This window comes from Salmo trutta, chromosome 26 (assembly GCF_901001165.1).
Source record: "Salmo trutta chromosome 26, fSalTru1.1, whole genome shotgun sequence".
NCBI classification, from domain to species: domain Eukaryota; kingdom Metazoa; phylum Chordata; class Actinopteri; order Salmoniformes; family Salmonidae; genus Salmo; species Salmo trutta.
In genome coordinates, this window is record NC_042982.1 from 10,153,374 (window position 1) to 10,179,234 (window position 25,861).

The window sequence follows — 25,861 nt, forward strand, 5'->3', positions numbered from 1 at the left end:
GTAGTAAAGTAAAAGTTGTCAAAAATATAAATAGGAAAGTATAGATACCCCAAAAAACTACTTTAGTACTACTTTAAAGTTTTTATTTAAGTACTTTAAACTACTGGTTACAACTAAGCTAATGAAAATGTCAAGTGTTCGAGGAATACACACATGTTCACCTCCTGAGATTTAGGGCACAGGGTTTACATGTTCCTCACCTGTGGAAAGAGGTTTTTCATATCCACTAGGGTTGGCAGAGGGATTGACTAACAGAATGGTGTTTCACAGTTGTGTAGCTCTGGTGTTCCATAGATATTCTGTGACAGGTCCCCTACCCTATGTCACAATGGCTAAATCCATGGTCGGTCCCCATCGTATCTCTGCCCTCAGCCTAGCACTGGTGGGGGGAGATGATAATGAGATAGCATGCAGCTAATCGACAGAATGGATCACCATTGGCCAGGGCCCCACATCACACCCCTCCCGTCCAACCCCCAGCGGGAGGCTGGCACAACAACAGCCATGATTGACAGGTTGTGCACACATAAAGAGATTATAGAGAAATCCCTGGGAAGGCATCACTTCAGGACAGGATTGTTGTAGTATTGGGTGGCTATGACAGCTGCAACGCCAAAGTCTCCCATGCATGAGCAGTGGCGTCGACGTGGCCTCCGCTGTGAGCGACACATTAACCAGTCGGCACATCTAGAAAGGTCAGCTTTCTGTTCTGTGTGTGTGGACCGTTCCCTGGACATCCAGATGAAGTATCTAAATGCATTGTGAACACAGATGAGGGGAGATGTGCCCATAAGACACCTACAGGTAGCGGTGGATGGACGTGTGAAGACCGCATCCATTTTGGTGCGGATGAACTCTGAAGTGGCAGTTGGTTTAGGTATGGGATGATAGTCTGGTTAAACCATAATCATTGGTTTGTTTGGTTATGGGAAGGTTGATTGGGATGGTCCGACAACGCACAGGAAGCAAACCACCTCCCTCATTTGGATAGCTAACCAGAGGCGTGTTCCATATTTGCCTCAGCAGTGAATCACAGTACATCAGCGGGTCCATCAGAGTCAACACTGTCAAACAGTCATGTACTCCATTGGTTCCTCCCTGCTCTCGATGAGCACTGAAATCAGATAATAAAAAAAAGAATAATGCATTCCACCTATTTTCCTCCAGGGCAGAAACTGCAACAAAAAAAGAGAGGTACCCTGGCCCGTCACGATCTGTTTCAGAGGAGAGTGTGGCTCAAACCTAATTACACAGATTAATGTACCGTGGAAAGTGCCATTACCTAAATGGACCCAAAAAGAGAGTGGAGGACTGCGCACATCAAAACCCAAACATTTTCCGTCTAAATGCTAACGGATGTCTCAAATCGGCCAGATGAAAAAAAAACATATCTTTGCACTGCCTTGCTCTCTCCTAAGATGGATACGATTTTGAGCACTCTTTAATTCCAGTGCCTAGGCTACTTCAGTTGACAATGACTGTTAGCCCAGATAAATTCCCCCTCCCTATCGCCTCCACTATGTTTTAATTCGTCTGAATGGATGTCTTGTGAGAAATATTTGGGGGCTGGCCGAGGCATGCATCAAAGCACAGGCATTGAAAAGTACCCCCCCCCCCCCCTCCTTTTTAACCCTGACTCCTCCTCCACAGTCTTCCTATTCTTCGTCATTATTTCTGCAGTCCACATTGATTAAATGGAAGGCTTAATCCTTCTAACACCATACATTAATAGACAGTGATGTCTGCCTATTGTAAATCTATTTGCAGTAAATGAAGGGGCTGCAGATACAATTCGATTGGCTGCCAGCGCCTCCGAGCCAGTGTGTTTACGGCTGGGTGTCAGAGCGCATGCTGGTCATCAGGCTGCAGAAACGGCTTCTTAAAATAAGACCTTGTCGCCCTGGACGAGAGAGCGGGAAATGGAGTTGACAGGTAGTGTGAGCCTGACACACATGCACACGCTGTCGCCAGGCGTTAGTGAGGCTTCACTTAAATGTGTTAACACTGAAATCCCTCCGCTTGGAGGACATTTGTTTTTATGTTTCAGTCCCTGTAGGGACTCTGCTGGCTGTGGGATGTCTGGGTCTGAGAGCAGACAGACATCCAATACAGAATGCCAAAAACTAAAGCCATTACTTTGACACTGTTCAAAGCTCCCATCCCTTGTAGGTTGGAACTTAATTTGTACTGACTGTTATGGTAACAGGTAGCCTAGCGGTTAAGAGCTTTGGGCTAGTAACCGAAAGGTTGATGGTTCGAATCCCTGAGCTAGCTAGGTGAAGAATCTGTCGTTGTGCCCTTGAGTGAGGCACTTAACCCTAATTACTCCTGTAAATCACTCTGGATAAGAGTGTCTGCTAAATGACTGAAATGGAGTGGTGCATCTGAATGTGTGTTATTTATGATCAAGCCCTTGAATGGCAAATATGTCATTACCCTACACACACGTCACCAGAGGCGGCGAGAGCCTCTCCAGGCACAGACAGCTTTCCCTCTGCCTGTCTGCGACATCCAAATGACATTGGGATTTGCTCACTCGGGATAGCGGCTGAAAATAATGTATTCTCTGATTGGATCAGCCAGTGATGGAGGGGAAGGAATGATGAAATATTTCAGGCACGTTGGCTCCAACCTGCCTAAGCTGGTCAGAGGCATAGGAGAGACGGCAGTTCTAGCGGGTGATCCCACACAAAAGACAAACACACCACTCTGGAGATAAATGACCACCCCCAAAAGAACAGCTAACTGAGGGTTACTGGGCCCACTGTGTTGTTGTTGTTGAGGAAGCATAGATGGTAAAAACTCCACCTACTGTAACAGAGGCGCCATCCTCCACCCTACCAAGCCATGCCCACCAAATTATTTATTGAGCCAAACTTTGGTGACATTCTGAATTCCCGCTTCGGCTAATGTCTGCACCTTTCTTAAACCCTTTGATGCACCGTGCAACATCCTATATAAGGTGAGGATTTCACATGGAGCCATGCATGACACTGGGCTGGCTCGGCTGCACCATGCCCTCCTGTGCCCTTAACCATAAAATGGATGCCTTGCTGACTCAAAGCCAGCAGTGTAGCCTAGCCTGCACAGATAGACACGCTGGCATCCTCCGCAAGGAAATGAAGGCTCAGGGAACGAAAGAGACCAAGTCCTCGCAGATGTACTGTCTTATAAAATATGAATCACGCAGCAATGCTTTTCCAGTGCAGCGCACAATTTACTCTATCCAGGGGACAAATGTTGTCCAATATTAAAACGGATAGGCACAGACAAATATGATGGCATCCATATAGACTGCCTGAGCACACGGCACAATGTTCCACTGCATCCTCCTACTGCTCTGGCGCCCCAGGCCCACTGATGGAATTTTTGTGATTGGCTATTTCTCTCCATACACCTTCATTTGTCTTCTGTTTTGCAGTCTCACTGTATGGCAAGCAAATGGCCACTTGGCTCTCCAACATGGCTGAACAATGCTGATTGGCGAGGTGAAGGCTGATACATAGTGTGGAATCAAGAGATGGTTTCCAGAAGAAGAAAAAATATGTAACAAAAGGGCTTTTCCTCTGTGTATTTCATTGGTGGTGGACATTGTGATTGATTAAATAAATTGACATTTCAATGGACAGTTCATCCACTCTAGGTGTCAATTGTTCTTCATGTGCTTGAAGGGCCATTGTTCCCAAGTCACATGAGTTCAAGACGACGATACAAAGCAACGGTTCGCTGCACACCAACATTATGGGAATGGGAGCACATGGGGGGGATAACCTGTCCCAAGATTACGCGATTTTGCGCTTTAAATCGCACAATTTTACGCGTATCAAATGCAAGTGGTTCTTCGCTCTAACTGGGCAAATTACTGAGGGAAACAATTCCGACCCGTACTCTAACCCTCTTGCCTAGTTAAATAAAGGTTAAATTACTAAAATTAACCCGCTTAGTAGTGGGGGTGGGGTGGGTGATCTCCATGGTTGCTAAGGGCAACGGGTGAGATAGATGGTCTGTATTTGCGGAGCCGCAGCTGCGCGTCTGTTAATACCAACGCGACCCTCACGTCCCCGCGCAATTCTCCACACTGGGTTGGCTGCTTCAAGGCGTGAGGATGCGAGCAGGGATTTAGTTTTTGTCTTTTCCCGTCTGGAGCAGTTTATTACCTTTCTCCCGCACACAGAAACGGATTTAGCCGCACGAAACAAGGTTTGCAGAGATTATTCGGTTTTTTTTCTTTTTCTTGTAGCCTGTTTGTTAAATAAGCTATTAAATGCATATGATGATTAACTTATGTGATTTCCATTCACCGTTTAATTAACCTTTTTATAGTCATACAATATGGCTATTGATGATGAAGCTCTTGGATGGGCAGCACAACGTTGAGATCCTCCAACAAAAACCAAGCTGAGGGACTATGTTGATGGGTGATACGTGCGCGCTCGGTGCATCTCAACTCTGGATAGCCTACATAAATTAAATGTTTGTCTTTTTCTGGCATTGCTTTGGTTCGATAGCCACTTGTTTGGGAGGACAATTGTGCGCTCCAAAACGTACTTTGGTACCTGAGGCTCCTCATTAAATCAACTTCCACTCCCATTCGCCAGACTGCCTCCTCACACGTTATCATTTAAAGGCATTCAAGTGTGAATTTAAACGGGGCCAAGTAGGACCTCAATTCCATTTTACAAATGTGATCGCTCACGAGAGGGAAAACATTAAGAGAATGTGTAGAGGTTTCGAGAATGTGTAGCCTAGTCTATGAGCTTCACAATGGACGAGCGCTGCATTTGTTGGGAATGTGGCGCTGTTGTTTTTAATCAGTGAGGATTTCATATTACTAATCACGCATGTGTTGCTTCCAGGATTATATGAATGTAATATTGCCTCATTCATCGAAAAGATGGCTACAAAGCATTTTTTTCCTCGACATGACTTTTGCCAATGATGATGCATTTACGCGTTATAACGCGGGACAGCTTTCTCAATAGGCCAGCCCATCTATTGTTCGGAATGCGACTTGGCTACAACTTGGAAATCATGTCTGTTGTTGTGGTTAAATGAACGGCTTGAATTCCCTTACCATAGGCTATAGCCCAAACATTTCGAGAGGAAAACATAAGTTTAAAAAAATCGGTAGTCGTTTATTTTAGGCTAGCCTACACAAAACGGGGCTTGTGGCTTTGTTACATTAGCAATGCAAATGAGCGTTTGAAAAGCACGGGCACCTGCTGTCTCAAGCATATGCATTGGCTTTTTCACCAGTGTGTAGTGAAAAACATTAGCGTGAGCAACAACAGTGGAATCGGCGGTTTGCTTTCAAAATAAAAGTCCCCTACTTGAAATGTACACAAATAGTGGAATCCTGCCACAATTGGACTACATACATACTAATATGCACTGTACAGATTAATCTATGGATTGTGCACCCATGAAATGGGGTATCAGCATACCCAGTGACACCCACAGAACATAACTCTGTAGATTTTACACAAATATCATCTTAGCTCTTATTGCGGTACTTTGACTGGAAAATAAACTCCCAACTTGGCTTGTATTGCGCATAATTAACTAAGACGCTAATATGTGTGTAAACTCCAGATTTTTTGTTCTGTGGGTGTCACTGAGTAGGCTGATACATTTTATGGGTGCACAATCCATAGGTTAGGCTAGGGTTTCCCAAACCCGGTCCTCAGGATCCCAATGGGTGCACGTTTTGGTTTTTGCCCTAGCACTACACAGCTGATTCAACTAATAACGAAGCTTTGATCATTTGAATCAGCTGTCTCGTGTTAGGGCCAAAACCAAGAGGTGCACCCTTTGGGTTACCGAGTTTGGGAAACGCTGGGTTAGGCTGTAGAGTGCAATATGAGTTTCAATACGCATGATAAGACTAACTGGGGAGGTGATTTTCCCCAGTCAAAGTCCTGCAATAAGAGCTAAGACGCTAATATTTGTGTAAACTCTATAGAATTGTGTTCTGTGTGTGTCACTGGGTAGGCCGATCCCCAATTTCATGGATGCAGAATCCATAGGTTGTACAGTGGAGTGGAGTGCATATATAAGTATCAGTGGTGGAAAAATTCCTTATATCCTGAACAAAAATATAAACGCAACATGCAACAATTTACTGAGTTACGGAGCTGGTGTGCCATGGATTTAGGAGCAGGGTTGCTTGTTTTGTACTTCATGAGTAACCTTGGGTTACATTTAGCTTTTTTGCATTGTTTATGCTTGGGTTACTTTTAGCTATTTTGCATTGTTTATGCAAGCCAGTCAATTTAAATAAATTCATTAGGCCTTATCGTAAGGATTTCACATGACTGGGAATACAGATATGCATCTGTTGGACGATGCCTTAAAAAAGGTAGGGGATGTGGATAAAAATTGTGTGACCCCCATTTGCTTCATGCAGCGTGACACATTTGGCTGTGCAAAGTTGCTGGATATTGGCGGGAACTGGAACACGCTGTTGTACACGTTGATCCAGAGCATCCCAAACATGCTCAGTGGGTGACATGTCTGGTGAGTATGCAGGCCGTGGAGGAACTGGGACATTTTCAGCTTCCAGGAATTGTGTACAGATTTTTGCGACACAGGGCCGTGCATTATCATGCTGAAACATGAGGTGATGAGGCGGATGAATGGCATAACAATGAGCCTCAGGATCTCGTCACGGCATCTCTGTCCATTCAAATTGCCACCGATAAAATGCAATTGTGTTCGTTGTCCTTAGCTTATGCATGCACATACCATAACCCCACCGCCACCATGGGTCACTGTTCAAAATGTTGACATCAGCAAACCGCTCGTCCACATGTCTTCCATCTGCCCAGTACAGTTGAAAATGGGATTAATCCGTGAAGAGCACACTTCTCCAAAGGTGAGCATTTGCCCATTGAAGTCGGCCCGTTGAGCTTCCCTGAGACGGTTTCTGACAGATCGTGCAGAAATTCTTCGGTTGTGTAAACCCACAGTTTCATCAGATGTCCGGGTAGCTGATCTCAGACGATCCAGCAGATGAAGAAGCCGGATGTGGAGGTCCTGGGCTAGCATGGTTACACTTGGTCTGCGGTTGTGAGGCCGGTTGGACGAACTGCCAAATTCTCAAAAACAACATTGGTAGAGGAATGCACATTACATTATCTGGCAACAGCTCTTGAGGACATTACTGCAGTCAGCACGCCAATTGCACGCTCCCTCAACTTGTGGCATTGTGTTGTGACAAAACTGCACATTTTCAAGTGGCCTTTTACTGTCCCCCAGCACAAACTGCAGTTGTGTAATGATCATGCTGTTTAATCAGCTTATTGATATGTCACACCTGTCAGGTGGATAGATTATCTTGGCAAAGGAGAAATGCTCACTAACAGGGATGTAAGCAAATTTGTTCCCAAAATGTGAGAGAGATGATCTTTTTGTGCATATGGAAAATGTTTTCTATCTTATATTTCAGCTCATGGAACAACACTTTACATGTACATTTATATTTTTGTTCAGTATATTAAGCAAACCAACCAGCACAAATGGTTTTTTTATTTTATTTACGGACATACAAGGGCACACTCCAACACTCAGACATCATTTACAAGCACAGTATTTGGTGTCAGGGAAAATACATAGGAGTACAAAGTACATGTTTTCTTTAGGAATATAGTGGAGTAAAAGTAAATAGTAGAGATGCACGATATATCGGTGAGCATATCGGAATCGGGCCAATATAAGCTAAAAATGCCAACATCGACATTGGCCGATTGTCTGGTTTTGCACATCGGTGTTAAACTAATGCCAATGCTGATGTGCATACCTATATAACGTAGGTAGATGACGTAATGACGCCACAAAAAATACAGCGCTACACAGAACAAAAGCAGAAAAATACTAAGCGCACACTTCCAACAACTTCCAGTCGAGCAATCATTTGAAAGAGTAAGAAAAGTGCCTTGTTCAGAACATGAGAACATATGAAAGCTGGTGGTTCCTTTTAACATGAGTCTTCAATGTTCCCAGGTAAGAAGTTTTAGGTTGTAGTTATTATAGGAATTATAGGACTATTTCTCTCTATACCATTTGTATTTCATATACCTTTGACAATTGGATGTTCTTATAGGCACTATAGTATTGCCAGCCTAATCTCGGGAGTTGATAGGCTTGAAGTCATAAACAGTGCAATGCTTGAAGTACAGCGAAGAGCTGCTGGTAAATGCACAAAAGTGCTGTTTGAATGAATGCTTACGAGCCTGCTGCTGCCTACCACCGCTCAGTCAGACTGCTCTATCAAATAATAGACCTAATTATAATATAACACCCAGAAATTCGAGCCTTAGGTCATTAATATGGTAAAATCCGGAAGCTATCATTTCGAAAACAAAACTTTTATTCTTTCAGTGAAATACGGAACCGTTCCGTATTTTATCTAACGGGTGGCATCCCTAAGTCTAAATATTGCTGTTACATTGCACAACCTTCAATGTTATGTCATAATTATGTACAATTCCGGCAAATTAATTACGGTCTTTGTTAGGAAGAAATGGTCTTCACACAGTTCGCAATGAGCCAGGCAGCCCAAACTGCTGCATATACCCTGACTCTGCTTGCACAGAATGCAAGAGAAGTGACACAATTTCCCTCATTAAAAGAAAATCATGTTAGCAGGCAATATTAACTAAATATGCAGGCTTAAAAATATATACATGTGTATTGATTTTAAGAAAGGCATTGATGTTTATGGTTAGGTACACATTGGTGCAATGACAGTGCTTTTTTCGCGAATGCGCTTGTTAAATCATCACCCGTTTGGCGAAGTAGGCTGTGATTCAATGATAAATTAACAGGTACCGCATCGATTATATGCAACGCAGGACAAGCTAGATAAACTAGTAATATCAACCATGTGTAGTTAACTAGTGATTATGTTAAGATTGATTGTTTTTTATAAGATAAGTTTAATGCTAGCTAGCAACTTAGCTTGGCTCTTGCTGCACTCGTGTAAAAGGTAGTCAGCCTGCCACGCAGTCTCCTCGTGGAGTGCAATGTAATCGGCCATAATCGGTGTCCAAAAATGCAGATTACCGATTGTTATGAAAACTTGAAATCGGCCCTAATTAATCGGCCATTCCAATTAATCGGTCGATCTCTAGTTGAAATGCACATCTGTGAGCTACTTGCTATGGGCGTCACTATTTTCCTTGCCAACAAAAACTATATCGGATATCGGTATCGGCCAAAAATGTAATATCGGTGCATCCCTAGTAAATAGTAAAGTACAAATACCCCAAAACCTACATGGGGCGGCAGGTGGCCTGGAGGGTAGGAGTGTTGGGCCAGTAACTGAAAAGTTGCTGGATCGAATCCCTGAGCTGATACGGTAAAAAAAAAAAAATACATTCTGTTCTGTTCTGCTCCTGAACAGGGCAGTTAACCCACTGTTCCCCAAGCTCCGTGGATGTTGATTTAAGGAAGCCCCTGCACCTCTGATTCAGAGGGGTTGGGTTAAATGCGGAAGACACATTTCAGTTGAATGCATTTAGTTGTACAACTGACTAGGTATCCCTCTTTCCCTACTTAAAGTTTCACTATAAAGAAATCGCTCTGCCATTTCCTGGTTGCTAAAACTCTTAACAGTTCCCGTAATTTGAGTTTATGTGACAAAATGTAGAGAATCATTGTACCATCTGTGAAATATTTTTTCCATGACCAAAGCTATTTTTGTTTGAGCAAGTATATATAGTGTAGAGGATCATTGTACCATCTGTGAAATATTTTTTACATAACAAAAAAGCATTTTTGTTAAACTAATATTTATATAACAACATTCCCCCACAAAAATCTAGTCCAATTGTGGTATGATTCAACTATTTTGTTATCTATTTGCATTAGTTTCAATGGGGCACTTTTATTTTGAATGCAAACTGCCGAGGCCCCTATTGTTGCTCACACTGTTGTTCACGACACACTGGTGAACCCGCCGCACCCCCCCCCCATTTCTCCCGCTCTCTCCCTCATTAAAATTATGTTCTATTTCTGCAGCGCATGATTGGAGCTCACAGCAAAACTCAATCGCAGGGGCATCTTAAACCCCCTCGCTCTCACTGCTGGTTTAACATAACAAAGGGGGAATAGAGTACTCCGATGAAAACGGGACAAAAAGGCTAAAGCGCGCGATTGTCCTTGTGGCAGGACATGCAAGCGTGGTCTCCACTCCCTCCACAGACGCCCATTTGCACGCAGTAGTAACCAAACTGGGAAATCAGATTCAAATGTGTTATTGGTATCGTGCTCCATAATCGAAATACAAGAAAATGATATTACAATGTATGTTGCTGTCATCATTTTACGTCACATGCAGTCACAGGGACCGTTTGAATAATCGAATATGCCAAAGTATGACTAGCCTACATCATAAGGTGCATCTCTGGTGTTTTAGATGGGAGAGAAAATGTATTAGTTCAAATTCTCAGATGGATGATTTGGAGAGAACGTGAAATCGGTATTAATCAATAAAGATAGCTTAACCATGGATGACATTGCTACGTTACAAAATAACCCAATGCAGACTGGAAAACAAGGGAAGTGCTCCACAACACGACAGGAGATAAAGGGTTTGTCTGTGGGTGAAGAGATGTCTATAATAAGGGGGGTCGAGTCTATAGAAAATCATGGCAAATAGGGCATTTGTTAGTTTCTGTTTTTGCCTATAACCTTTAATGATGTTATGATGCAATTATGAACACTTTCCCAGATAAGAATTATCAAGGTGGCTTTTGCTTTGGAAGCAGACATTTTATGTTTTAAAGACATTTTAAAATTAGCTACACCTTTTTCTTTGTCATTTGCCATTATGGAGATTTGCTGAAGATTTTAGATTTTCACTCGCCTCTCGCTGTCATTGCATGTTATTGTTTAAGCTTACTATCTAGGATGTCAGCTTGTTTTTGTTTTTCCTGGATACTAAAGCCCAGACGTAAACCCTTCAAATGGTGCTGAATACTAAACAAAACCACTGATCCACTTTTCTAAACAGCAATGCTCTCTAGCATCTAGGTGACGGGAGTCAAACCCTTGTGGCAACATGAGATTATCTGGAGCATGTTATGCCCTGTGTTTATTTCCCTCTGACTGCTCTGGGCCATACATGTCATTTCCCCATTCTTCAAAATACCCATCACCTCTTGCGTAGAATTTGTCACGTAACATTATGTTGGTTTGTGCTTGGATACATTGGCTTTAAATCCTTTTGAGCAAAGCCTTGCGGTTGTAGAGATGCAGTGTGTATTGCATCTGCTCGGTCTGGAGTACCCTAGACTAAGTAATGGACTGTCTGTTGTTGATTTATACATTTAATCCCTTCTCATTTCATTTCCACCAGGTTCGTGGCCCCCCATTCTCACCACGGAATATGATGCAGAGGCCCTCCTCTCCAAAGGGAAGTTGGATGGGAATACTGCCATACGTGTCAGCTCGTGATCAATGAACTCAGTCCATTCAAGCACAAAAGGAACTAACCTGAACTACTGAAGAAAAAGAGGGGATATAACAACACAGACACCTTTTTTGCGGATATGGCGGCGACAGATGCCTGTGCAGCACCTGTACAGGAAGAGGGCACCACCACCGAGACCAAAACAGAGGTGGAGCCCGCAAACTCAGAGACTGTAACAGAGGCTGTCACGTCTCCACCCGAAGAGGTACAACCTGCCGGAGAGACCACAGAGAGCACAGAGCAGCCGGCCGATGGCAAAGCTAAACAGGCCTCTGAGAATATTTTCTCTTCCTTCCTGAATAAGAGTGGACTGGGAAAAGTCATGGGAGGGAAGAAGAAGAAGGAGCAGAGCACTGAGGCTGTGGAGGCTAATGGAGAAGACAACACAGAGCAGAAAAAGGCCTCAGACCAAGCAGAAGAGCCGGCAGCTAATGGCACAGAGGCAGCGGCAGAGGACCAGGCCATTGAGAAAGCGCCGGAGAACCAGGTGAAGGTTCGATCCAAATCCTTGGACAGGTTAGAGGACCCTGAGGCCCTCAATGCCACAGTGGACACACTGGAAGATGCCCCGGCAGCAGAAGAGTCAGAGAAGCCTGCCTCCAGTGCAGCGACCAAACACATGAAACGCTGGCATTCCTTTAAGAAGCTTATGGCCCAGAAGAGTCACAAGAAGAGCACAGAAGAGTCTAAGGAGGCTGAGGGTAGCGAGGGTGCATCTGGGGGCACACCTGGTGACACAAGTACACTGGACTCCAAGGCTTCAGAATCCAGTGGCCAGAAACGGTGGAAACTGAAAAGGTCATGGACATTCCAGGGGCTGAAGAGAGACCCGTCAGTCGTAGGCATCAGCAAAGCCGCTAAGGGCGATAAGGCGGAAGGGGAGGAAAACGCCACAGAGAACGATGAAGCGGCTGCGCCTGAAACAGACGAAGCCAAGGCACAGGTAGACGGCGAAACACAGGAGAAGACCAACACAGACGGAGAGGAGGAAAAAGGAGCCACCGCCGCCCCACACAAATCAATGAACCAACACGCAGATGAGATCTGGACCTCCTTCAAGAAACGCGTGATCCCCAAGTCCAAGCGGTCAGCTGACACGGCGGCTGCCAGCGGGGAGGAGGAAGGTGCTGCCGCATCTGAACCGGCCGAGCAGACGGAAGAGGCAGGCAAAGAGCAGGCCAAGTCGGCCAAGACCAAGCGAACGCACTTCAACCGCGCCGTTTCGCTGAAAAACTTCATAATGAGAAAGGGGAAAAGCACCAGCGTGGACCAGGGAGACGGAGCTCCGAAAGAGGGTGAGGAGGCAGAAGATGGGGAGGTGAAGAACACAGAGGGCGCGGCTGCCCCAGCTGGCACGTCTGACAGCCAGCAGGGAGAAGCAGACGCTGCCCAGGGCGAGAGCAACGACAAAGGAGTGGTTCAGGTGGTCAATGAGCACACAGCCGCCGACGGAGAGGCAAAGGAGCCCGCAACGAGCACACTGTCTGGTCCCGAGCCAGAGAAGGCCAACTCAGCCAAGCCCGCAGCACCAGCAGAGCCCGTGGCAGAGGTGAAAATCAACGGTGAGAATGGGTGCTCGAACGGCACGCCCGAAGAAGACGCCGTACACAATCATGAAACAACCCCGAAGAAAGATGGACCAACAGACGAGGCCAAACAAGAAAACACCAACTCCACGAAGGACGCAAAGATACTGAACCTCGGCACAGGAAATGCAGTTGCCCAAATCGGTGAGTTTGCAGTAGAAATAGACTGTGGTGATGATGACCTCCAGCAAAATGGAGCTAACATGATGACACAGGCCAAATTAGAACTAGGGACTAGCTTTGAGTTAGAGGCTAGGGGGGGCCTCCTCAAAATGGAGGGTCCCATTCTGAGTCAGGGGAGGCCAACGCTGAGCCACGTGACCAAGAGGAAACGCGGAAGAGGATGATCTATGAGGCTGCTGCATCCATCGTACAGACAATTATGTCAGCGGCCACTGAACAGTTAGAAAATGAGAAGAACTTTCTGGACAATGGTCAAAAGTGTTCTCATTATGCAAATAGCAGGAACACTTTTGACCATTGTCCAGAAAGTTCTTCTCATTTTCTAACTGTTCAAGAAAAGGTAATGTGATTTTGCCATCAGTTTTCGTCATTGAGCGTTTACAAATATGGTGCTGGGTGAAGCTTTAAGTGGAAGCGTAGTGTAGTTATGTGACACTGAAATACGTTCACCTACTTTGATGCAACACTTTGAAATCCCTTTAAGGACACTCAACGCTGCAGTAGGTAACATGAAACATGTGAATAGTCAGGGAAAGAACCACTGAACCAAACGGTTACTCACAGATATCCATGTCACAGCACACAATAGTAAGGTCACTGTGTATAACAGGGCCACTTCATTATTGTAGGGAAAGCGGGTCAAAGGACATCAATAATGTTTAGTCATTCAAAGGATTAGTAGTTAGATCAAAGTGTCACTTGGGCTGTCTAGGAACAAGATTAAGCACCTTTCCACCTGGGGTACCAGTTTATCGATGAAAGTAGTTTTTCCTGCATGTTTGATTCACAGTTTTCAGTCAGGGGCCATGTCTACAATATTGGGATTCACCCTAAGGAGTAAGTCGAATGCTGTGAATCTGTCCAATAGTCTTGAGTAATACTAACACTTCACAAAGATCTAAGACTATCAGTCAGCACCATGTCTGCTACTAATTCAAATGTTTTCTATGAATGTTCTGATTTTTAAATATATATTTTAATATATTTCATTTTTTCTGTTATCATTCACCAGAAAAAAAGGCAGGAAACGTGTGACGACACACAAAGAGGATTAGATCTGCATGGGATTCGTTCAGCAAGGAGCTTTGACCCCCCCAAACGGAGTAATCACATGTTTACGCCACAATTCATCATGGTGAGAGCGATGCAATCCATTTAGATGAAAAAAATACTCAAAAGCAATAATTCAGTCATCAATCAGCGCAGTTCTTGCTTACCATTCCATGATCAATGTAAATGTTTTGCTTGTCCTCTACTAGTGAGATTTTATATTGTCAACAGAAGGGAAGACATTCCATCCTTGTCAAATGTTAATCTCTATGATCTCTCAGTCCAGGATCAAAAATACTTAGTTTTATATCAATTGCCATTTTGTTTGTAGTTTTGTCAATAGATATTTCAAAGTGCACATTTGAAATGATTGCCCTAAAGACTGCCCCCCCCGCCCCCCATGTGGATTCCTTAAGTAATGTGTTCTAATCTCTTTCTGTGTTAATGTTTTTAGACTGTTGTGTACATGAATAAACCACCATACAATATGAAGTCAAAATGTTTTGTTTTTCTAAACACATCTTCTCACTGTAACGCAGATTGATCTGCCGTTGATATGTTTTGTTGATCAATGATGTCACGTGTTCGCTAGGAAATTGTCAAAAACTAGAACAATAAAGATTCAAATCGAAACAACTAAAAAAAACATTGTGGAGGCTATTTATGCATAAAATGTTGACGTACTGTATGTAGGAAGGCATTATGGAAATGCTATTGGTCATTAATCTCTATTTTGATAATCCTACATCCTTTTACATAATGGCAGATTTCTGCAGTATGCATTAGCTGGAGTACTTCAATTTCACAATGAATTGCGTCAAGTGTGAGCTCATTCAGAGTAAATTACATCATGTTTCAGATAAACATGTCTACTATAGTCAGTGTCAATGCCTTGGCAGTTGAGGGACATGTCCGTAACCATTCTGGTAAATACGCTTGATACAGCACTATACATGAAATCACCACAATACTGTTGTCTGCTTAAAACTAAACCTCTGGGATTAAGTTATTATAGAGATGACAGACAGTAAGAGCATATTATAACAGATATTAACCCAACATAATAGATGCATGTTATGTAAAGTTTAGGCTGGCTAAAAAAAGACACAAAATGGGCATGAAGTGATAACCTGCTGTGACAGACAAATACAGGGCGGCATCACTGAAATGGGATGTTACCCACAAGCCACAGCCATCCCAGGAATGTGGACTTCATTCATCTAAAGGTGTTCATGACATGATCATTACATTCCTGTTCTGCCAAACGACAAATCAATCAATTAGGACAAATAAAGGTGATATTGTTTTCGTATGTGTGTTAGCAGTTCATTTTTTTTTAACAAACAAAAGCTCACAATATGACTTAAAGGTCTTTTTTAGGCAATATAACACAACTGTAATACAATATTGTTGGAAATACTAAGTGGAAGCTGTAAGAAAACCCCCCCAGGGGTCTCATTGTTGGATGTGTTGACCAGATAGTTGGTGGTTATCAGTGGGAACAGACACAATAAATCAATTCTGGCCCACTCAGTCCTGCAGTGATGGTGCTCTGCCCTCAGGCAGGTCACTGTGTGTTGACTATAACGTCTGGAGCGTTTCACCCGTTTAGATAAACAGTCACTCTTTAAAAGGCTACTGTATGATACACAGATCAGTGAAATGTCACTAATGGCCACTTTTGTAGAAAAATGAAAGAAAAGGGTGAACCAGGGACCGTAGTGCAGTGTGTGTGTGTGTGTGTGTAACAGTGAGTGAGAGACAGCGAGAGAGGGACAGTCAGAGATCAAAAGAAAAAGAACGAGTCTGTGTGTGGGGAGAGTTGTAGGGGAGTGTGTATGATTGTGCCGGGCCAAGTGCAAGACTGCATAATGGACAAAAAAACAAACACATTTAATCACATTTTGCACTTTAGCTATGTAAACAGTGAAAGGCAAGATACCATTTGTAGTAAAGAATCTAAAAAAAATTAACCGGATATGCACTAAAATATAAATAAGCAGGCATTCAAAAATAAAATAAAAGTAGTCAGCTCGTTACATCATAGTTCATCCCATCGTTATTTACAACCGCTGCTTACAAAGCTCATAAGGAAGGGATAATAACCTTCATATACAGACATAGGGTTGTCCAAAGCACTGTCTCTGTCTGCAGTGCACATCGTCTCCCTCAGTCGATTCCATTTTAGACGTCTCAAAATTGGTTGTCATGGTCTCCTGTGGGGAAATAAAAGCCTAGTTGGGATGACTTTCCAAAGCGACATGGTGGACTGAAAAACAAAGATGAACATTGAAGTCAATCGATCTTTACAAAAGCTTTAATAGAAAAGATACATGTGATCTGATCTACTGACTACCCTTTCCATACAAGTATATTCACATTTTGAAGTATTACACTTTATCGTCACTAAAAATGTGAAAGTAATAAAAAAATATATCTTAAAGACATCCCTTGCATTGACAATCCTAATGGCTTTATTTGATGTGGGGTTAAAAAACTGAAAAACATTCACCACCACACCACCCTCTCATTGTTCAAGCCAGCAAGAAAACCGGGGATAAACAGGCTGATGTAAACCTGACTAGCTACTGCTCTTTAATAAGCATGGAGCTGGCACCACCTGCTGCTCACACCAGGAATAACACCTCGTGTTAACTCGTTAGTGTCCAGTAGAGGGGGCAGCGCACTGAGACAGAAAGGAAAACGTGTTAGACTGATTTACAACTGAACTGGACTACAGTTGCCTTGTCATCAGAAAAATCAACTATCCTTTCTGTGCTTGTTTCACACGTCATCACAGAGTGTAAACTGATTTAAATAAGTTGAGCGTTTCAATGTTCTTACTATGTAATAACCACCCTGTAATACATTTCTAGTCAAAGTGATTATATTATCACTGTCAATCATGGTTAATGTTCCTAATGTTTCTACAACTTCAATTTGTTCGCACTTACACATCTGCCATTGAAGATGGGATATTCTCTTCGACCCATTTCAGATCCTCATCCTGAGAAAAAAAACATTTCCTATCACCAAGACAACTTCTCTGAGCCAGAAAATGTAGTTTATAGCCTATATTCTTAGTATGGGTGGTATCGCTGTGCTATGGAGAAGGCCCTTACCACTTTGTTCGGCTTGGCTGTTCTATTTGTCTCGGACTTCAGACCCCTCATCTTCACGCCCTCTGGAAGTACACTAAATAGGACAGGATCAGAATCACAGATTTGATTACTGTATGTTGGCTGAGTCAATTGCGTTCTATCAAAAATGGCTGCTTGGAGAGAGAACCAAGGCACATTCACCCCATAGACTATCCATACACTATGGACGTGTCACAACTAGGCCAAAGAGGTCTAGCTACCTATCAAGACAGGGTATGATACTGTATTTCTTCCTCCAATGAACCATATGCGGTATCAACTTGTGTTCTTCTGACTGAAATACCAAAACAGCTGTGACTCTTACCAAATGTATCATTCATCAGCTGTTCCTTGGCCTCGTTACTCTCCTCGTCCACTAGGGGGCTGAAGGCGTATCTAAGGGGAACAGGACATGACATCACAGATCAGGGGCGCGTTCAACATGACACAACGTTGTGGAACGCTCAGATAGCATATTTCTATGTGGAACAAACAATCTTCTCTGACATACAGACTAAGGGATCACGCCGGCTCTATTCATGGGATTCCTATCGGCGACGGTCGACAACATTCGGCTAATGAACGTGGCCCACTTGGGCTCAGCTCCATCTCAATTCAATTTGAGTTGACTTGGACATGGGATTTCTCCATACAAGTGCAATTTTATGTCCTGAATTGATCCCTAACTTTGCCACAGATGTCTCTGTTGACATACTGAAGGATCCTAGCCTGTAGCCCAATCCCTAAACATGACTTTGGTTGGGAGGGTATTGGCCTTGTGTTGAACTGTTTAGCCGTGACCTCTTACCTCTGGTTGTTGGCAGACGGCCTCCACAGAAACATGATGACCAGAAGGGTGGTGGAGAAGAGGAACCGCCAGAACCCATCGTCTATCCACAGCTCCCTCCAGTCCTAGAGATACAAAGAGAGAGTGAATAAGAGAGAGACGGGAGAGGAAAAGAATGTGAAAGATAATATATCTAATGACAAATACCAGTTCACTAGAGGTCAACTATGTGTGTGTGTGTGTGTGTGTGTGTGTGTGTGTGTGTGTGTGTGTGTGCGCGCTGAAAATTGGTTATATTTCCTCGCCGTCAAAATTGGCAAGAAAATATTATTTTCGATGCTCCCTGACTGTCTAGCTTTCATTTTGGTGATTTGTTAGCGCGCTGGAAACAGTCAAGAAACTATTAAATGTAGGTCCATTATCATGTCTAAAGTTTCGATTTGGTTTTAGACAATTTGAAGTATATTGAGTTCGATCATTATTATTTTTACTCAAACCACACGCATGTGTTTGGACACCCGTGGCTTAAAAAGTTACGTAGCGTAGTAAACAAACAGTACTCACCGACTGGCACTTTGAAACCTTGAAGGTCTTTCTCATCCAGATAATGAAAATGACTGAGGCTGCAGAGTAGAACAGTGACAGGCCAAATATATTAGATTAGTTGCAGTAGCACAGCCGCAGACAGCTCCTCACCAATAACGGCGAATATGAGGGTGTTGGTAAAGTGGCGATACAGGGAGAGCTTGACCAGGAGCTTCATGGTCTGGGCCAGGCTGATAAATATGTGATTGGCTGTAAAGGACTCCAACATAACCGCAGGACACACCCGGCTAACAAACAGCCCACCTTTGAAATACAATTCTCTACAGAAACAGTTAACCCAATAATACCAGTCTTCTTCCATTGACTTAACACGGGGGTCGGCACGGGGGTCTGGAGCCGCATGCGGCTCTTTAGCGCCGCCCTAGTGGCTCCCTGGAGCTTTTCAAAAATATGAAAATGGAAAAAGATGGTGTGAATATATTTTTTGTTTTAATATAATTTATTATCCAATGCTGTAAAAATGTGTATAATAAATATTTAATTTCAACATTTCTGTCAACGAAGATTTACGTCATAGCCTGCGACACACGTTTCTTTCAGCTCGGCGTAGTGCCAGACAGGTGGCTGTTGCAAGCAAACCGGCGGGTGTGTCATGGGCCATGGATCCCAAAGGGAAAAAGAGAAAGATGGCTGAGGAGAACAGAGGATTCCACAGTTCTTGGACCGAATCATTTGCTTTCATTGCCAATGCGGAAGGATTCCCTGCATGTTTCCTTTGTAATGAGAAAAGTTGTCAAATAACAAAAAGAGTAACGTGGAAAGACATTTCCATTCTTCCTGACAGTTATAGGAACATGAAGAAATATGCATTTGGAGTATTATCCATCTTTGGATCAACATACCTGTGCGAGCAGATATTCTCAAACATGAACTACATAAAATCCAAATACCGCACCCGCCTCACAGATGAGAGCTTGCAGTCCTGCGTGAAGATTAAAGTTACATTTTACATGCCCGATGTTATGAAGCTGTCCAGTGATGTCCGAAAACAGAAGTCACATTAAATGGGTAAGAACACAATCCTGTCATAGGCACATATTTAGTAACAAAGTGGCTGTTTTTATAAAGTGATTTCTGATTTTTGTCAGTATATATTTGGAATGACACGTAGGGATATTATTGTGTTTTGTTGCTCAGGTCCGAGGATGGCTGCATTTTATTGTGCGTGTCAAAAGAGAAGAGGGTGCTGCTGCATTTTACCCTTGCACCAGGGGCGAAAATCTTATATCAACTTTGGAGGGGACAATTACATAACATTTTCTCAAGAGCAATTCTTGAGGGGGACACCAAAAGTAGTGCTGTAACACATAGCCTACGTTGTAATATGGTAAATGTATATTGAGGAACCAAAGAAATAAGGTGTTTGCCGTACTCCTAACTACCGGTACCCAAAACTACACAACTAATCACAACAGCAATACCATTGCCTTTAACAAATCTTAGTTCAGTCACCAGTTTAAGTTGAGAGTGTGGGTATCCATGGCATTTTCCAATTATGTTCCTATTTTACAAGTAAAACAATTTTAGAACCTTTCATAATGTTGCCAAACAAAGACTCAACAAACTTACCTGAGACTCCCTGTCTCTGCCAGTCTGTCCCTGCATATCTATCCCCAACTCTGCTGTCTGTGTGCCATCTGTTGCCTGCTCTGCCTAATGACATCATTGTGAAACATTTCCATTAGAATTTCATTTCTTTCTTATGAACATTTTATCAACTAGTCTTTGAGATATTAGGCTACTAGGGTTCTTACTTTGCGTTTTGGTGTACTGAAAAATACTCTGATGTCCGTCTTTTTTCTGCCATTTTTCTGCCATTTTTCTACCTGGCTGGCTACACACACACAGTATGTAGGTTATTTACAGTAGGAGATGGGCTTCTATCATCTTATCTTCTATCATTCTATATGGGCTTCGATCTAAAAGGTAGCTAGCAAATGTGAAACGGATTGCAGTGACAAGAGTTGACAGCTGTATGAGTTCACCATTTACACAACATATGCTGCAACCTTTTGTAATTTTAATCGTTTGTTTCATATTGGCTGGCTTCTAACAATAGCTGAATTTGCAAAGTTAGCGAGCACCAATTCAGTGGTGTTTGCTATAATCTTTGCTACCCGGGTTAAATAAAGGTGAAATAAAATATATAAATAAAAGTTCCCTTGCGACAATTTAGCTTTTGCAACGAGACCATTAAATATATTTAAAACAATGGTAGAAGAGAGTGTAGTTCTGTTCAGTTTATCGCTAACCTTATCACAGGGACTTTGAAGCACTAACTTACATGCATGCTGATCTTGGAATAAATTGACGATAGCAAAGATTCCATCTTTGACGACGCCACATAAATGGAATAGGTACTAACTAGCTTAATAGTTAATATTTGCGCGCTAGTTCTGCATATTCAGCTAGTGTGTGTGCGCGATTGACTGGATTAACCTCACGTCAGTTACGTGCATTGAGTGCCTTTCAGACAGTAGATACGATCTCTACATTACCTAGCAAGCTAAGGAACTGGCAGTGGATCAAACCATTGTGAGGCAAAGGGTGGGGGGGTCGCAATCTTTTGAAACTTAAAAACGCGCTATTAAGTGTCTATAATCAGCACAATTGCTTTCATTGCGTATTATTAATATTATTTAAATTACATAGTTATGTTTCAGTGATATATTGGGGGGGACAAATCATATTTTTCCCAGGATGGGGGGGTCGTGTCCCCCCCGGGATTTCCGCCCCAAGAAATCGAACTTAAACTGTATTATTTTAATTTTATATACTGTAATGAAACAGCAGCAGGGAGCAGGTCTCGAACCCTCGACCTTCTAAACCGAAGTCCGGCGCGCTATCGACTGTGCCGCAAAAGCATGCTCGTCCGGCAGAGTCGATTTCCGCGCTTATAAACCCAGGGTCGTTACAATACTTTACCTTTTCAAAAGGCTGCTGTTTTATTGCACTCTGTCTGTTGCCCAGATAAGGGGGAAAAGAGAAGAGGATTGTATCGTATTATTGAGGGTTGAAAAGGACTGCATTTTATTTCCATGGGGAGGTCTGAAATTACAGGAGGCCTATTATGCACGTTGCACATTTTGTTGTTGTTTTTTCGAATCCTAAAATAAAAATGACATCAAAAATCTGATTTCTGTATTTTATTTCTATAATTTCATCAATGCAACGAAACATAATACATTAATATTATAATGGAAGTTAAACTTAAAGCACCATCGTACAGCAGAGTAGTCACGTGGTGCGTCATTCTCTCCAGCGCTGCAGGTAAATCATGAATGCTCATTATGTATTTGTAGCCTACTTATCATTTTGATAGTAGGCTAATATAGCTAATATAGACACTTACAGCATGTGTTGCCTTCATTATAAGGCTTATATAAGGCTTTTAATTTTTTGCGGCTCCAGACAGATTAGTTTTTTTGGTCCAATATGGCTCTTTCAACATTTTGGGTTGCCGACCCCTGACTTAACATAACCAACACCGAAGAGTTTGCCTACCTTGTCAACTGAGCTGATATACCTGAACGTAAACCCAAGCTAATCAGGGTGTAAGTGTCTGAGGGTTTTCGGCCATTTTCTCAACACTCAGGAGGAGTTGGGCTCCCCTCTGCCCTCCATGGCCAGGTTAAGCACGGCTGGAAAACCTGGTATGGTCTTAGTCATCACTATACTAACTGGTTTTCTGGCTAATTGGTTAACTAACTGAATCCACTAAAATACTGTCCTGTCAAACTGCAGGAGAAAAAAAAATGTGGCCCTCCGTGAGAATAAAATAATGCATTTGTCAACAGTGCCTCCGAGCTCTTCTAAATGAAGTTATTGATAGCCTTGCTATAAGTGGCCCTGTAATTAAACATTTAATTAATCCATGTGACTATGTCTAAATTCGTTTTTGTGAGGCGGAGCATATTTTCTGGAAATATTCCCTTCTGAGTTATTCCCTTCTCTGAGAAAAAGGCGAAGGCAGGCAGGAAAAAGAGGGAGAAGTGCTAACACCAACTACCACCAAGGCACTGCCGCACACAGGGATTTCAGGAAGTGAGAGCGTTGGAAGAGGAAGTCGGAGGGGGAGTGCGAGAAGGAGAGAAAGAGAGATGTGAAGGGAGGTACAGTACAGGATATCCACCAGCAGAGGGTAGAGTCGAGCACAGCCAAAGGAATGGCAGCCAGCAGCACCAGATCATCTTCAGCCTGAAAGGGACAGAGAGGGGAACGGACACACACAGAGGGGCAGCAGAAAAGGAGGGAGTGACAGAGGGAGGGAGGGAACACTATCACATACTCTTCAGGCAGCCGTGCAGATAGATACACACCAAAAGGACCCGTGTAGAACCAAACTGCCACTCAAAGAGGGTTGGAATCAAACTTGTTGGAGAAGCTTTGAGAGACACTGGTAAAAGGGATGAGGAGATCTGAGTAAGCTTTGGAAACACAGCTCAAGACAAACATGCCCAGAGGGAGAAAAAAAATAGTCTGTAAAAAAAAAGAGGCCTTAATACTGACAGACTAACTGCATACAGTGACTACTAGACTAACACGCTGACTGGCAGACAGGCAGACTGATGGCCTCTGGTAATGTCTGACCACTCCAAAAGGATATCCACCACACAACGCACGAGTCAGTGAGCGCCAGAACAATGTCACACAGTAGTCTGCTACTGCCCCCTTGACCCTGTGAGAAAGACAGGTTAACACTGGCAGTGGAATGACAGTACTACTACTACACACAAGATTCCTGGCATCCTTTGACCAAAGATGAAGATATTCAACAAAGAGCATCATGGCATTGTTTGGTTTAGTTCCATATCAAAAACATATCAACGTGTTTTAATAGTCTAGTTAGGTGGACAATATATTTTGTTAGGTGGACAATATATTTTGGGGAATAGGTAGTATATTGATCAGAAGGGAGAGGACAGAGAGACCAGACTTACCGAATTGACCCTCAGGATTCCCACGACAACGGAGAATATAAGATAAAAATAAAGGTAAAAATTAAATGAAATGAAATGAGCAATCCCACCCCAACCACCCTGTGTAACAATGCACCGAGCCTTGGCCTAGGGAGAGAGACAGGCAGGCAGAGAGAGAGAGAGAGAGAGAGAGAGAGAGACAGACAGACAGACAGACAGAGAGAGAGAGAGAGCGAGAGAGAGAGAGAGAGAGAGAAAGAGACAGAATTGGAAATAGAGTTTAACACTCTCCGCTGTCTTAACAATGTGACCTCTTATGAAGGGATTGACTCACTTGACAATTCCATAACCAAGACTAGCGATGATGACGAGCACACGGGCCAGGGTCCTCTTCACTGCTGAAAGGATCTCCGCAAACACGACTGCCCCCTGGACTGTTGGAGGACACAGCACACAAATCAAGCTTATTAATGGAGTACAAGAGCACATTTAGCACCACACTAGGATCGACTATCTCTTACCCAATTCCAACCTTGCCCACCAGGAAGATTTAGGTAGAAAAACAAAATTGGCTAAAAATGTGTGTTTAGGGGTGTCCACCAAAAATTACCACTTAAGCCCCATGTTGATTCCCTTAAAAGACCAATTACAGACAAAAACGTGTTTCTCAAGTGATCACGTGAATTTCAAGTGATCACATGTGAAGCGTTCCAAAATCCCATTTTTTCACATGTGAAATTTCATATGTGAAATCAAGTGGCTTTTCTGTAAGGTTCTTGTCTCTCCCCCTCCTGACCGTAGAGGCCGTCATAGCGGATGCTCTGGAACTCGGCGTAGTACACGGCCTTCTCCAGCATGCCCAGGAAGATGACCCCGCTGATCCAGAACTGGATCCTGAGCAGCTCTCTCCAGTAGCAGGTGACAGCCCCAGCCACAGCAGGCCCAGCAACACATAGACATCACACATCACCAGAACTGCAAAAGGGACAGTTAGGTGAGCTGGCAAGGAACTAGAGAGTCTGTATTGTCTGATAAGATAGAGAGTATGTCCTACAGGACCACACCTTAGAAGCTATTTGTGTTTATTATACCACATGTAATGAAGCTGTAGCGTAGAGTGTTCTCCATGTAGACAACTTATCATGGCAGAATTGACTTACGATCGATCATAAGAGGCCATTCTGAAACTGAGATGTAGTCATGGGTTCCCGTTCACACTGACTTCCACTGCAGGGGGTGAAGGACATAACAATAATATTAGCCTATTAGTTAATGTAGTTTTAATGTATTGGACAATGTACTTTGGTGCAAAAAGTGCAAATCCATCCCAGAACAACAGCAAAGGACCTTGTGAAGATGCTGGATGAAACAGGTACGAAAGTATCTATATCCACAGTAAAACGAGTCCTATATCTACAAAACCTGAAAAGCCGCTCAGCAAGGAAGAAGCCACTGCTCCAAAACCACCATAAAAAAGCCAGACTACGGTCTGCAACTGCACATGGGGACAAATATCGTACTTTTTGGAGAAATGTCCTCTGGTCTGATGAAACAAAATTAGAACTGTTTGGCCATAATGGCCATCGTTATGTTTGGAGAAAAAAGGGGGAAGCTTGCAAGCTGAAGAACACCATCCCAACCGTGAAGCACAAGGGTGGCAGCATCATGTTGTGGGGGTGCTTTGCTGCAGGAGGGGCTGGTGCACTTCACAAAAAAGATGGCATCATGAGGGAGGGACATTATGTGGATATATTGAAGCATCATCTCAAGACATCAGTCAGGAAGTTAAAGCTTGGTTGCAAATGGGTCTTCCAAATGGACAATGACCCCAAGCATACTTCCAGAGTTGTGGCAAAATGGCTTAAGGACAACAAAGTCAAGGTATTGGAGTGGCCATCACAAAGCCCTGACCTCAATCCTATAAACAAATTGTGGGCAGAACTGAAAAAAGTGTGTGTGAGCAAGGAGGTCTACAAACTTGACTCAGTTACACCAGCTCTGTCAGGAGGAATGGGCCAAAATTCACCCAACTTATTGTGGGAAGCTTGTGGAAGGCTACCCGAAACGTTTGACCCAAGTTAAACAATTTAAAGGGAATGCTACCAAATACTAATTGA

General features: G+C 43.2%; 2 protein-coding genes across 2 annotated transcripts; one reads left to right on the forward strand and one right to left on the reverse strand.

Annotated features, from left to right (window-relative positions):
• The first annotated feature begins 4,029 nt into the window (after positions 1–4,029).
• Positions 4,030–14,938, forward strand: LOC115163065 (A-kinase anchor protein 12). The gene is made up of 3 exons (XM_029714657.1): positions 4,030–4,200; positions 11,360–13,203; positions 14,255–14,938. The coding sequence occupies exons 2-3, from the start codon at positions 11,553–11,555 to the stop codon at positions 14,275–14,277; spliced, it is 1,674 nt and encodes a 557-aa protein (XP_029570517.1). The 5' UTR covers positions 4,030–4,200; positions 11,360–11,552; the 3' UTR covers positions 14,278–14,938.
• Positions 14,939–15,593: 655 nt separating this feature from the next.
• On the reverse strand, positions 15,594–24,947 carry LOC115162796 (transmembrane protein 87B-like; the record flags this gene model as incomplete). Its single annotated transcript, XM_029714221.1, is given in 15 exon segments — positions 15,594–16,561; positions 16,913–16,978; positions 17,247–17,299; positions 17,415–17,476; positions 17,758–17,828; positions 18,241–18,344; positions 18,784–18,842; positions 18,916–19,006; positions 23,432–23,503; positions 23,766–23,812; positions 23,845–23,891; positions 24,079–24,178; positions 24,541–24,663; positions 24,666–24,719; positions 24,905–24,947. Coding segments are annotated over 15 exon segments (1,068 nt in total), but the record flags the coding sequence as incomplete, so codon positions are not given.
• Between the last annotated feature and the right edge of the window lie 914 nt (positions 24,948–25,861).

Coding starts and splice junctions, on each gene's coding strand:
- LOC115163065 (XM_029714657.1), top strand. CDS start 11,553: ATGGCGGCGACAGATGCCTGTGCAGCACCTGTACAGGAAGAGGGCACC. Junction 13,204..14,254: donor AAATGCAGTTGCCCAAATCG/GTGAGTTTGCAG, acceptor ATCATTCACCAG/AAAAAAAGGCAGGAAACGTG.